The following is a 15,164-nucleotide window of genomic DNA, read 5'->3' as shown; positions in this document are numbered from 1 at the left end:
TCAGCACACAAGCTAAAGCCTAGCAGTGGATAAAGGGGGGTCCTCACTGACCGGACATCAACCCCCACTCCCGCCCCCATTATCCCACAATGCAATGCGCGTGGGGTGAGAGGGGGCTGAGAAAGTTCCCTTGGCTTCTCTGTCTAATCCCTGGGTAAATAAACTGGGAAGACAGACCACCACTGCTATCTGTAAGCCAATACTCCCCTAGAGGCAGGATGGCCCTGGGCTGGGCTAGCTTGGAGCTGATTCGCTTGTTTTCCACTGCTCTCTCTCACTCTGTTGCCTCAGGATGAGATGTGCACTGACATATGAGGCACAGGCAGAGATACACACACACACACACACACACACACACACACACACACACACGGAAGATATTGAGTTATCGACATGCAAGCAGATCCTCACACATACACCAATGTAAAGTATAAAAACAAGTGTAGTCAGCTTGAATATAAATGTTTTTGTGTAGATTAACACCTAGATATGTGATATAAGAGTGTGGCTAAACTTGCAAAGGCAATGTATATAGTTGTAAAAACACTGTCGTCTACTTCTGCCTGCAGCGGTACAAATCTAATTTCATCAACCAGCCCAAATGCAAACAGAATGCCTGCCTTGTATTTCCCTAAAGTCTTCCCATGTGGACAACATGCATCACATCCATCTCCCCCTCTTCCAGTCTCAATCCTCAGGCAATCACACAAGGAATGCCGCACATGGAATAGCTGAAATTGTAAAGGTATAACAAGGACAAACAGGTGGTCACGCACACATGCATACACACAGACACAGCACCACTTACTCAAGCTGTGCGCAAATAGGATTTCCATTCTCATGCTGTCGTCAGGTCAGGAGATAATTGATTTATGGCCACATTGTAGTCCATGCCGTTATTCAAGCTGTCATCTGATTGACCATCAGGATTATGTGGCCATAAGATCCAACCTAGAAGATCATATCTACATTCCTTAGGAGTATTCATACTGGGGACAGTGTTTATTTTCCCCATGATGAGTTTGCATTCTGTTTACATACTTGTGTGTTTAGAGAGGTGTATGATTGATTTGTGTCAACATTATTGTTTTGATATGTGGCTCTTGCGCCAGTCTCTTCTGTCCTCTTCAAAATCAGCCCATTCTGAACCTGCTCCATGCTTTTTTTGCAGTAAAGATTTGCAGATTTCACAAACACAGCTGTTAGTGACCTCCTCTTGATGTTCATATAAAACAAGAGTGTTTACTTATTTTTTGCCATAGAAAACAGCAAACCATCATACAGGAGACAGCTGAGAAATGGAACAGGGTTTATAACTTGCTTCTAAATTGATGGCAATAGAGGGTCATATCTTGGTTTAATCCCCCAGTGTAAACTCCACCATTTATTCTATTTTATTTATTTATTAATTGTCAAAATGAAAACTGCAGCGAGATAGTCATCTATCACTAGAAATAAACAAAAATACTAAGTTTCAATTCAAATTTTAGCATGGACACAAGGGGCTTGATTTGTAATCTCTCTCTCTCTCTCTCTCTCTCTCTCTCTCCCTCTCTCTCTCTTTCTCTCTCCCTCTGTGTGTGTGGTGAGCTCCATCAGTGAGCCGATATTTATGTATGTATACATTTAGTATATTAACAGTTTTAGGTAATTTTGCACAGTGAAGTAAATCAGCCTCAACCTCCATAGCCTTGTTGCCTCTTAAGCAGTTTTGACTGTGTAATTTTGTTCTGTTGCTACAAAACTGAATTGTAAGGCCCAATTTCAGTGTCCACACTCACAGCCTTACTATATATACTGACTTTGAGGCGCATTCCCAATAAGTCTGTAAGGGCTTAGGGCTGTCTTACTGTAAAATTTGTAATTGCATGAGGGCTCTTTTACTTTCCATGGCCTTTATTCAGACTTTTGGCAAATCTGCAATTTTGCAAGCTTTGCTTGAGCGAATTACACACAGTTGTGGGTAATTCGCTTGTAATTTTAAAAAACGAAGATACAAGGGGAAGCCTTATAAAAAAAAAAATAAATAAATAAAAAATAAAAAAGTACACAAACTACACATGGCTCCAGCTGGAAAGAAAAACTTTACATGTAAGTATAAACATATAGCTTTGTAGGTGGCTCTTGCTTGCGCAGTTGCCATTTTTCCCTGTTGGATATGATTTTCAATATGCTTATAGCTGATGTGGTTCAGCATGAGGCTCCTATTTTGTAACTCCTAAAGCAGAGATTGTAACTTCTACTAATGGCAAGGCAACATGATACCACATTTCTCATGTTTATATCATTTCAGGTTCTCACATCCGCACACACACTCATGCATTAACATTGAGCATGCAGGTGATGTCAATTAAAGACTGTAAGTGCTCAGTTCTTGCTTAGGCCATAGGAAAGACATTGAGATAGCACCTAACCTCTAGCATATCTTTGTTTTGCCATTAGTGTTGCTCAAATAGTCCATTTGGCAAGCTGTGTTTCATATAACAATCCAGTTTACAAGTTTGAAATTTACAAGTGTTCCAGTAAACATGAACAGGGCATGCTGTGCAGGCAGTGTGCAAATAATTAACAATTTGTACAAAGTGTCATCAAAAGCAGCACAGCACAACAGAGCTCTCTGTAGTTTCTACAGTTTCTACTTTCTGTCTTTTCTCCCTCCCCTCAAATGTATGTGTGTGGCATGCTGCATGTGTCTCTGTGAGTGGCTGTGCACTGCCCTACCACGCGTGACTGTGTTTTATGGGTCCAGAGGGAGTTAGGGTTAATGCAATAAAACAACCATCCCTGTGCCCAGCATCTGTCTCAAGAGAGCTAGACACCAGAATAAGATAGAGGAGAGAGAGACAGCAGAGTGAAGAGTGAAGTGGAAGCAGAGCAATGGAAGGGAAGGATGCCCAGGTGTTAGAAGAATACTTGGGGCCTTTAGTATCTAGAGCAGAAGTATAGGACATTTCTATCACCAAGTGGTTCCTTTGTTTTACCATTGACTCTGCTGGTGCTCAGGAATAGCTGTCTGCTATGTGGAAACCTCCATTTAAACTCCATTCATAGGGCACATGTGATGAGTGATCTGCCTCACCCTAGAGGGGAAGTCTATTTATAGCAGCGTGGCATATGGACCCCAACCAAGACAAGTTTTGTAACTGTTAATGCATATTTCAGCTGGTTCCAGGGTTGCTTAACCAACATCTCTGCCGCATGTGGACACACACACACACACACACACACACACACACACACACACACACACTCACACTCACACATGCGTTTCCCAACCCGTTCCCATATGGAGGAGGTACTTGTGTTTATGTTTGTGCATTCCATTGTTTTAAACACCGACACTGGCATGGCAGCGTGTCTAGCATTGGCCCATAGAATGACAAAAACTTGAGCCATTGCTTTGATGTTACCACCCACAACCTTTTTGACATAAGCAGACCGTTCTTATGAGCTTATTCTAACAGTCAAGAATGACTTAGCTGAGGTTACGTCATCAGAGCACAGTGTTAGTGTACTATTATGGTCTTAGAATAACCTGGACCTGTTTTACTGTACCTCATGACCCGTCGAGGTGAGAAGGCTCTGTCCATTATAAGTCAAAACAGACTACCATGGGCTTGGTCCTCTTTTGATGTTCCCAGCAACCAGTTCTTAAAGAAGACTCCCATTTGTAAATCAGAAGTGAATAAATGCTGTCTCTATGTAGTAAATAGTCCTGTTGGATGCTCTGACAAGATAGAGTGACTCATCCATCTGAATAAAGCAGCGTATAGACATTGATCACTATAAGGAGCTACTCAGAGTCTGGTGTGTAAGAGCCATTAGACACTGTCTCTCTGGCTAATTGAGGACCACTTAATAACCCTGCCCAGAGGCTTTTAAGCCAATGAGATGTCATTGATTTTGCGTCCTGGTTTGAAGCACTCGCCCCTTTATTCTCATGACCCCAGCGTCTCCTCCTCTCCGCTGCTGGCTTTAATAGCTCTCCAGAGATACTCATTTCCAACTGTGTGTGTGTATGTGTGCCTGCCTCCGTGAGGTGGAGAAATTCCCTACATTTACTGTCAGTCCTTCTGGCAATAACTCAATCATCACGCCATTTTCTTTCATCACATTCCTCACGTCACCCCCTCTCCATCCCTCTCTATCTCTTCTAACTGTCTGCTTTGCTATTCCATAATTCGTTTCACCTTCTCCCGTCCACTCTCAAGTCATTTTACTGTGTAGTGGGCATTCCTTCTTTTAAACAAGGGCACCAGCAATAACGTTGCTTTGACAACTGTTAACCTATGATATAGGCAGACAGTTTTTTGAGTTTGTGCCTGTATTTCAGTTTATGTAAAATTGTGTGTGTGCATGTGGGGGGCGTGGTTTTGTGTCAGTGGTTTATGAAAGCTACTCTGCATCCCCCCCAGGCCTTCTGTTGTTATGTGTTTTCCTAGTTTAACAGGTGTGTATTTGTTCTGTGCCTTCCACAGGTGGACAAGGTGTGTGGCCTGTCGACTAGGGAGCCTACCGACATGCTGCCCACAACCCCAGAGGTCACGATGTCCACCGTGACATCACCGGCCCCTCCTTCATCTGCTCCCCCCTCCCTGCCTCCACCAGAGCAGTTGCTCGGGCAGTTAGCCCACCTGAGGAGGTAAGATCAAACAACAAACTGGACAGTGATACATTCAGTAGTATAAATGAGTGTTTAAAAAAAAAACAAAAAAAAAAAAAAACAACTTTTTTTTTTTTTCTTCCTTTAAGTGCTATATGGGCAATTGGCAATTATTTTCTTGAGTATTTGTGGTATACTGAATGTGCAAATACAAGTTATACATACTCTTTTTCTGATGTAAATTAATGAGGTGAGTCCAGGTAAAAATCGGTATCCTTTGGTTGATTGATTTCCCTTTGTAAATCTATAGCAATCACAAAATAGGACAAACTGAAAAAAAAAAAAAAATCAGATAAACAAGGCACAGACGGATTTTTAAGCTTAGAGATGATTTAGCTGTAGATTGTGCAAAACTGGCTGTGATTCAGTATCGGAATGGTATTTGTAATATTTTGTTTATTCAGTGTATGGTAGGCCATATGGCAATGCAGGGGCATGGAAGATAAGATAAATCTATTTAGCTATCTAGTTTGTCAGTAAGTGGATTTACACAAAATGTAAAATGACCTACTCTAAAGGACACAGCCAGAGAGATTGGTATATTCACAAATGTCATCACCTACATGTCTGCTGCCTCACATGGGACACACACACACACTCAGCCAAGAGTAAGGGTTGTGCTTGGCAGGCCAGTCCATGCCCTCCACCTGGCCTCTGAGGCAGTCATCCCATACCCACAGCAGCTGGCAGTGGTGTGCCAGGCGAGGGGGCGGGCTGCGGGGGCAAGGTTAATCTTGATGGACCAACAATTTCCTGTTTACCCAGACAGCAATACCACCAGCTCTGATCCACTGCCCTCCTCAGCTGAAATAGTACCACACGCAGACACACACGTACACACAACCAGACACACACTTGCACTGTTGCCTGCCTGACCTTGTCCCAAACCATGAATCACTGCACTGGTGCCAGCCTAGCCTAGCTGACAGTTCAACCCTGGCACTGCCACCATCATTCATGGCAACACAACCCAGCTGGCTGCCTGCTGCCAGTCCCAACCAGAGCACATGTGGGTACTGGCCACATCAGAGAGATGGCAGCGTCAGTGCTGTAAAGGCAGAATAGACTGTCACTGAAAAAATATGCAATACGATAGGGTAGAATAACACCAGCCTTTACCACCAGTTCATTTTAATGTGATGTAAATAGAGGAATTGAGAAGTATGTAAATATATGAAGATAAGAAGAAGATATATGAAGATAAAAATTACAAGTTCTCCAAGACTTTTCACTGCTTTTGTTGTGAGCATTTTATATGTGAATATGCATTTGCACACATGCAAAGTGTTTGTTTATTTGCTTGGCTGTGCACTTATATACATATGTATATTTTTGTCCTTATCCATTTTTAACTGTTGGTGTGGTGTGGGGAATAATGATGATCATAGGCTTGGGTCTTGGTGGTCTGGCCTGGTCTCTGCATGTGCATGATTCAACCCTCTCTTCCAGGGTCAACTGACTGTCTCCTCTCCCTCCTCCCCGCGTGTCTTGTCGTGCCATCCTTTTGTTTCGTTTCTCTTCCTCTTGTCCCCCCTTTCACTTCCCCTGCATCATCCTTGCTTGCAACAATCTCCCCCTGGACTTCAACTCCCATCATCCCCAGCTCCTTCCCCCTGAAACCCTCCAAGAACAATAAACATAACAGTCTGAGAAAGATCTCTAGGTAAGCATGGACCCAAGGGACTTGATCTGTAATCTCTCTCTCTCTCTCTCTCTCTCTCTCTCTCTCTCTCTCTCTCTCTCTCTCTCTCTCTCTCTCTCTCTCTCTCCCTCTCTCTCTGTCTTTCTCACACACACATATTCTCAATAGCAATGCTATCTCATGTTGAGAATGGTAGATATACCTGCAATATGTCATATCTGTCTATAATGGATATTTGTGTTAGTGTTTTTGGTGACTAATGAAGATTTAACTCCATATAAAACTGTCCTGGTAACCTTCTGAACAGCAGATCCCCACATTATTGGAAGACTGCTCTTACTGACTCAGCATGTAATCACTCATGGCCTCTCCTATTGGGGCTGTTGTATCTCATGGGTGGCCATAATGTATGATTGATGACATTATTGCCCTATTGTTTTGCCCAAGATGACAATCTCTACAGTGTATCAACAGCATGTGTATGCGGGGCTGGTGAATCAAGTATCACCCCACAGTTTAATTGAGAAAAATGTGCTGACTCAGTTAAGTGGTCAGATGCAAAGCCACATTGTTCCTACCACCATCACTATCAATCACAATATTCTTATTTATCACACACATATTGTTGCAGGGGGTATAGATACTGTTTATTGGTCATGGGATTGTGCACTTTGGTCACACACACAGTGTATTGTGGTACCAAATATGTCTACCCACCCCAGTACAAAAAGAGAGGCATGTGGCCACACAAGCTCAAATCACTCAATGCACATTTCTCAGTTGTGTAGTTTGTAGCATTTCCAGTGAATGAGAGGGATGTGTGTCATTTGTTAACATTTCTCTATGCCCTCTCTCTGTCCCTGTCCTCGCCATGCTTCTGTCTCCCCTCAGGGAGTTCCTGATGTACCTGCAGCGCTACAAGTCCTTCTTTGCGGCGTTGCCAGAGATGCTGTGCGAAGGGGAGAATGTGGTGGATGACTCCACCTGCTGGAGCGGAGATGATGTGGTGGAAAGGTAAGAGGACAGGAGCCAATGGAGAGCATGAGGGTGAGCGATGGAGTGTGAAAGGAAATGCGCTCGTCCCTTCATCCCCTCATTTTCTAAACTTTGTCCTTGAGAAGGAAGATAGGATAGTAGATTTAAAGTGAGATGTTCGCCTCCCACAGTCTCATGATCGCATTCCTAACGTAACTTTGTGTAATGTTAAACTTGATCAAAATACACTAGGATTTCTTTACAAATCTGATGCAAAACCACACTGTGATTAATTATGACAGTACATGTAAATGTCTTTTGCTAGATTGGCTTTTACATAAGAGCACAATGCTGGGAATTGCTTCCCCTCACAATTAGGCAACATGCAGCACCTTGCCAAACAACTAAATTCTTGCATGAGATATGAGATATTCAGTGGCTGCCCTGGAGTTGGGAGATGTGAGATGTCATTTACTTCATATGGTAATAAGCACTTATCTGCATGCATCCTACCAAATAGCCAATCATGCCAAAGCCATCAGAGGTTTGATTCTAAATTCTTGCTTTGAAATGGGAGCGTCATTGTGTTTATGTGTCCTTGTGTGTCTTTCTGTCGGGCTGTGTGTAAGTGTGGCTGTTGTTAATCATTGTGGGAATGAGGAAGCCATTTAAACCATCTCCATGTTGAGAGAATGCAAGAGATGTTGCAAGCTGAGGAAAAAATAACTCCTAGCTCTTTCTTGCCACATACTGCATGGTGTTGTGTTTGTTTCTGTGTGAGGGTGAGACAGAGTTTGCTATAATTTACTATTTCTTTCTTTCTTTCTTTCTTTCTTTCTTTCTTTCTTTCTTTCTTACTCTTTCTCTCTTTGCCTTTTCTTTCTTTTATTTATGAGGTATTTATTTTCTGCTGATTTATAGGTGTGGCCCTGGAGCCCTTTTCCTGTTTGTGGTTGTGGGTGCATCTTTCAGACACTGAAGCACTTAGTGTCCCAGCGTGTGAGTGTGTGTGTGTGTGTGTGTCTATGTGTGTGTGTGTCTGTGTGGTTACATGCCTTCTCAGTCAGCATGACTAGAACAGAAAGCTGAGGCCGATCACTGAGCCAGTGCAAGTCTGTAACTGATTCTCCCTCCTGGATCTGCTTCTTAAACACTCCAGAAACTCAGTCCACAATTATGACAAGGCTAGGCTCCTCTGCTTCTGCGGTGGCCCTAAACTGGCTCCCATTACCATGGCAACCTCAAGTCTTGGCATTGCCAGGCTAGGTCTTGACAGAGGAAAACACAGGAACAGAGATATATTTCCTCAAAGAGCCCACCCTAATTGTTTGTCAGAACCTCTGGCTCTCATTCATCATGCTGGATTAAGCCATACATTAAGCTTTACATGTGTTACATGGGAAGACATTAGGCACATGAACAGATGCCTTGAATTTACTAAAATGCCTTTTTCTCCCCAGTAATTGGCAAGGGGGTTTTGTCTGAGGTTTTGACGAGGAGCTTAGGAAACTTTGACCCTCCCACTATTGTTTTAATATCTCTTCTCTTCTCTTCTCTTCTCTTCTCTTCTCTTCTCTTCTCTTCTCTTCTCTTCTCTTCTCTTCTCTCTTTATCCTTTCGCCACTATCATTCACTGTTCTTTCTCTCCTCCTACCTTGTTTCATCTCCTGGTTCTGTACCCCCATACCATTCCCTATGGTACAGCAGCTCTGCCAGTGGCTGAGCCGTTTTGAGAAGACCACCCATTCATCAGGGCCCATGACAGTATGTCAGCACATAGAGCAGGCGGCCAGTATGTGCGCTCCTTTCATGATCAGGAACATATGAGAGAGAACAGAGTGAGTGGGAGCCGTCCACCAAATAAAGCAAATGAAATCAGCACCTAATCTTGACAAGGCATGGCTTCTCTGACTGCCTTTGGAGCCAGTTCATTCCTCTGTGAGTGTGTATGTGTGTGTGTGTGTGTGTGTGTGTGTGTGTTTGCTTGTATTGTATGACTGTGTTTTGTCTTTATGTTCATGTGTGTTTGTATTTAGTGTAGTCTTGACAAAACATGGCTTCCCTGACTTCTTTTAACCCCTTGAACTCTGGTTTCCCCGTAAATGTCCCCTTGAGTAGCTTCAAAGTTGGAAAACCGTATTGTTTAAATGGCATAACAGTGTCACATATGTTCAAATCGGCTGGTTGCAGGCGCTTCATTGAATCTACATTATGCTTATGTAGAGTGAAATGTTCAAACCCAAGATCCCCATTGTTTTGTGTCTACACCATTACATCTAATAGAAAATATCTAGCTGCTGTGCGCATCATTTTATTCAGATTTCCCTGTAATTCAAAGGGGCATATTCAGTGTCTTTTGAAAACTTAACTTCTCCACTACAGTTGAAAAGAAAGTTCTGTGGGTTTGAACAAAACTCCTTTGCTCACCATGCATTTGTCATGACGAACCCACCAATGGGACCAGCAGGGTTGAAGAGATATGTCATTACTACCTAGAACACTGACTTCCAACCACAGTGGGTCATAACTGCGTGTTTTCACACCCTCCCTGGAGAGCCAGGCCTTTACTTGTGGTGTCATGTGTTCTTGCGTAAAATAAGAGAACAGTACCCTACTGAGGCATATTCCACCACTCACAGTGTAGCCACTGCTTGTCCAGCAACCTCATCCACTGTAAGTCTCTGCTGGTATGCGTGTGAGTGAGAAAGGGACGGGACAGGGCATGAAAAGGGTTGTCGTTTTGGTGGCATGGTGCCCCCTATGCCTCTCAGTGCCCCTGATGAGGGAAGCAGTGGAGAGGAATGGGGGGCAGGGGGCCTTGGCAGGATAAAGGCCCATTGTGGAGGCAGTGGAGTGGGGCACTGCCCTGCCGTGGGGACCCCCAAAGCCTGGAGGGGGAACAAAGACCCTCCTATGAGGCTGCATGGGAAAGACTTGGACATTGCTGCCATTGCTGCTGCTGCTGCCACTGCTTGCCTATGCTGCTGCCTGGGAATATTGCCTGGGAACAGAGCAGGAAAGGACAGAAGGATGGATAAGGAGGGAAACAGATGATAAAATAAATGAGAAAAGGAGAGGAAACGACAAGAAATGAGAGGAAAAGTGCCCAGTGGAGAGTAGACAAATACCTAGCATGCGTGCAGTTTAGCACCGTGGAAGATGCGCTGGTTGTGTGTTCCAGTGTAATTCTTAAGTTTCACGGTGAACAGTGGAAATGTTAAGCCACCTTAGTCGTGCTTGTGCTTGTGCCTCCTGTATGGTGGACATGCAGAGCCTCTGAGGGGATGGTGGGTTTTCCCCGAAAACAGCGGGGCACATACACACACACATACATATAGATGTACACACACTCCCATATCAATCTACACATCGTCCATATGCTGTTCAACAGCTGGAGGGGATATTCATTCAGACACACTTATGCTATACACAGACATGGCACACACACATCCACATGTGAGTGCACACATACACACACGCACACTCAAATTCACACACTTGCATGCTGTAATGCTTCAAAGCACATCAAAGGTGCCGGGGATTGAAATTCCCTGCCTCTCTTATTCAGCATCTGATGACAGGAGGGGGCTTGAGGCAGTGAGGCAAGCAGTTGTACTTAACACTAAAAGTGCGTGTTGGCAGGTGTTCAAACATCTCACCACATTTACAGCATCACATGTGTAAATATTTCCCACAATCTTTTCCGGAAAGATAAGATCAATCAAAACAAAAACATGTTTTATTTCGATTAGCTAGTCACCGCATATCTACTGTTGTACTCTTTTATCACAAACTGAAATATCTCCATTGGCATTCCTCTTCACTCCCATTAAGTTAATTACCATTGTTATTGTTCTGGCTTTATTAAAGGAGATTTTCATTTTATTATTATTATTATTTTTGTTATTGCACACTCACAGAGTGTGACAATGGTGGCATCAGTGTTGGTGGGTTCATTTTCCAAAATGCTATTTCTATTTCATTCGTACTAATTGTGTCCACAATCATTTGTGTGGAAATAAAAAGCTGTGCAACAAGCATGAATGACAAACTAGGAGGAGCCACAGTATATGTGCAGTGTTAGATTTGAATTAGATGGGCTCTGACACTTCATCAGCTTTCTGACCTACAAACACTTTGGGGACTCACTTTGCACTGACTTGATTTACACACACAGTGCATGCTGTATTGCAGCGAAGACAAACAATCCTCTTCGAGATAAGCAAGCACACAAGTCAGCAGTCAGAGGTCACAATTTTGATTGGATGGCTTGCTCCCTTCCCTCTCTTTTTGATCTGTATGAGAAGGACGATTCTCTTCAACCCTCAAGGTCCACTCTTTCAATAAGACCAGAGATGAAAAAAGTTTGTCTCCTTTTATCGAGTTCATACAGTATATTTTTAAGCCTTTTTTTTTTCTTTTGGAGCGATTCAAAACCCAACCTCCAGGGCAGAAGAACTGTGTCATTTGTGTCAGACTGTTATGATAGTGTCAGATTGCTATTAATGAAATCTGAGTGTGAGCACACACACATATTTTTATGTCAGCGTGTGTGTGTGTGTGTGTTTACTTGCGCACTGAGAAGTGAGAACTCATCACCCGTATTAATGGGATGATTCCTGCGTTTTGGATTGGTACTGGAGGACAGCCCACGGACAATAAGGCGCTACGAGTGCTTCTGGATGCCTTGCATTTTTATAAGGTTATGACAATCCGTTTGTTTCTCATTTTGACATCTGGAATCCATTTTGGTATTGCAGGGAGAAGCAGCAAGAGTGCTGCACCGGGCAAAGGCCTCACCCCTCACTCCCTCACTCGCTTTCTCTCTTCCCCCTCTTCCAAACCCATCAATTTATTTTTTTCTTCCCTCCCTTCTCTATGTCAGTCTCCTGGGTCAGAGTAGTGCAGTTAGAAAATGCAGGGGAATTGGATTATGGAACTTCAGGACAGGGGACGATAAATTTACCGCAATATGCAGAGGAAGGACATTCCCTTGTTCAGAGCCTGTGTGTCCACATGTGTGGCCAAGGGTTTGTGTCGTGACAGCAAAATTTATTGCACACCGGGGCTCAGCAGAGCTCAGTTCAGTCTGTAAAATAGTGTCTCTTTAAAATCTATCCGCATTGTCTATTGTATCTATAGACATGAGGTAATTGTGGTACAATGATATGAGAACACTAGATATCCTAGAGAGGCATCTAGACAATAGAGAATTTTGGATAGTAATTTAGGCTACACTTCCTTCCAACTTTTCTCCTGCTCCTCCCCTCTTACTTGGGTCATTGCATTTCAGCTCTGTGACAAAACTGTAGTTTTTCCTCTGCTCCTCCCTCAGTCTCTCTCTTCCATTTCTCCTCTGATCCAATCCAGTGGCCCATCCCTTTCCCATAACCCTGGGCTGATGCCTGAGACCTCACTGTGACCTGCTCAACATTGCTCAGACCTCTGTCTTAGACCTCAGACTTTGGGTCTGCATGGGGTGTATGTGAGAGAGAGAGAGAGAGTATAAACAGTAACTGTGTGGGTTACTCTTTCTGCTGAAATGCTAGGATAATAACTTATGTGTTATGAGTGGAAAAATATAGGGGAAAAAAAAGGAATAGAATGTACATTCTCTGGATTCATGCATCTCTGAGATTTTGTGGGCCTCACAATACATTTATTTGTCAGCGTGGGAGTTTTGATGTGTCTGAGTATAGCCTGTTTATGTGTTGCAGCCTACTCACGTTTTTGTTTTTATGGCGAGCCTTATGCATTGTATGGTTGTGAACTTTATTCGGTTTAGATTTAATGTCTTACTGCCATCATGTTTATGGAAGTTTTACAGCCTTTCCCCTTCTGTTGTGCGTCCAGCCGGCGGTGTGGTTTCAGCTAATGTAATTAAAATGCCTCAACAGACTGGGATGTTTTACTGGAGCAGTTCCTACTGTAAGAGGCAGTAGGAACTGGCCTCTGTGAGTGGCTATTGGCAAGGCATCAAACTCGTTGTAGGAGGGGACAAGCATGAGGGATGGAGGGATAGGTATCCAGGGGGTAAGAGGAAGTATGGATGAATACGTCAGAAAAACGATGGATGGAGGGGGGAGAGATGGGCACAAAAAAAGAAAGACCAGTGGACAGATGAAGGGGAGAAGAGATGGATGTGGGTCAGTGGCAGCAGGGAGCAGTGGCTTTGGGAGAGCCCTCTGTCTTTGTGGCTTAATTGCCTTTGTGAGCCTGTTTGAAGTCCTCACCGCTAACATGTCTGCCTAGGGTGCCAGCGGGTGCTATTGTACGTGACTATCCCATGTGTGTGTGTGTGTGTGTGTGTGTGTGTGTGTGTGTATATTTGAGAACCTCTCTAACGTGTGGATCTTATTACATTCTGATTTGCCACTTGACAAAACCCTTAAATCCTAAAAAAGAAACATTCTCCTTAGTGTGAGAACCATATGTAATACAAACAAGCATACATACACAAACATGACATCACCACAGAATATTATGATTAAAACATGACACTCTGTAATGGGTCCTAAAAGACAAACCGTGAACATTGGAGCCAATTTTATCTCTTATCATAACATAGGTCTAGGAGGACACCTTGCCTCAGAGATAAAGTGATTGTTGTATCTTGCTAACCACTGTATGATACTTATCATGCTGTCCCAATACTAGAGCTGTGTCAGGCTGGGTCTAGGGAGTGAGGTTCTGAATGGACTCTCTAGAGTCACCTGTTTGCTTTTTTGCAACTTTTCATGCCAAAAGAATCAAAGGTGTTAGTAACCATCTGATTTCTACCAGTGTGACAGTCAAGGTCTGTCTCCTGACTTTAATCGCTAAAATGAACATAATCCAGTCCTCATTCTTTCAACTTGCTAAAATAAGACACACAATTGCTGTCTGTTGAAGTTGTAAATATGTTTAAATGTCTTTAAAGTTGTTAAAAAAAAACAAAAAAAAAAACAATCAATAAATAAATGAAGAAAAAAAAAACAAAAAAAAACACCAAAGCCTAGCTTTCAGGTAAGCAAGCCAAAGAAATGAGAAAGCTTTGGCTCTTAGAACAGCACTGGCACACACACAGACACACACGGACACACACGTACACACTCATATAGACATACACACACACACACACACACACACTCTCCCTTCTGTGTACATTTTAACACAGTTCAAAGGCAGAGAAAATCCACCTCCAAAACCTCTGCTTTGATCCAAACACGCAGCGTGTAGCCACATGGACACAGGATTATGGCCTGACAGACCATCACAGTATTTCTGTGGGCCAAATAGGGCACACACTTACAACATACACACGCACACACAGACCTCAGCACACGCACAGCACGGTCACGTCTGACTTACAGTACTGAACCTCTCTCTGCAGTGACTATTCATAGGGCCACTGTTATCCTTTTTCCTGGGGGATACAGCAGGGTATGTGAATGTCAGTTGGAGCTTGAGTGACTGAGTGAGTTTTTGCCTGAGTTTGAGTGCGATAGTGAGCCTGAAATTTTGTCTGATTGGATGTACACCTGTGAGTCTAAGCTTGAGGCTGACAGCAAGCATTGGCAAGAGACCGTGTAGGAGTTTAGGCATGAATCTGTCCCCGAGTCCAAGTTTTCAGGGCGGTATTTGTCATCCGAGTGTGGATCTGAACAGGACTGGTGGCTTGAGTCCAGCTGGGAGTTTTAGCATGAGCCCAGGCAGATGTCCAACTGAATGTATGAGTGTTTATGACTACAGAACCAACTTCGCCTCTTTGCAAACTACAAAAGTATATAATGCACTACTGTTGATGGTGCTTTGTGTGAGAGTGTGTTGTGTGCTCCGAGTGTGTGTATGTGGTAACCTGAGACCACAGGGAAAACGTTCCTAGAATTCCGGACGGGTTTGGTG

General features: G+C 43.4%; 1 protein-coding gene across 1 annotated transcript in view; it reads left to right on the top strand.

Annotated features, from left to right (window-relative positions):
• gpc5c (glypican 5c) overlaps positions 1 to 15,164 on the top strand; it is a 102,076-nt gene that overhangs the window by 35,041 nt on the left and 51,871 nt on the right. Inside the window, exons 4-6 of the mRNA XM_030073559.1 lie at positions 4,479 to 4,642; positions 6,267 to 6,326; positions 7,197 to 7,319. Coding sequence (XP_029929419.1) covers positions 4,479 to 4,642; positions 6,267 to 6,326; positions 7,197 to 7,319 — 347 coding nt within the window. The remainder of the gene's footprint in view (positions 1 to 4,478; positions 4,643 to 6,266; positions 6,327 to 7,196; positions 7,320 to 15,164) is intronic.

The sequence above is a fragment of the Myripristis murdjan genome, chromosome 17, assembly GCF_902150065.1.
Source record: "Myripristis murdjan chromosome 17, fMyrMur1.1, whole genome shotgun sequence".
Taxonomy (NCBI): domain Eukaryota; kingdom Metazoa; phylum Chordata; class Actinopteri; order Holocentriformes; family Holocentridae; genus Myripristis; species Myripristis murdjan.
Note: the sequence above shows the minus strand (reverse complement) of the source record. Positions and strands in the feature narration are given on the sequence as shown.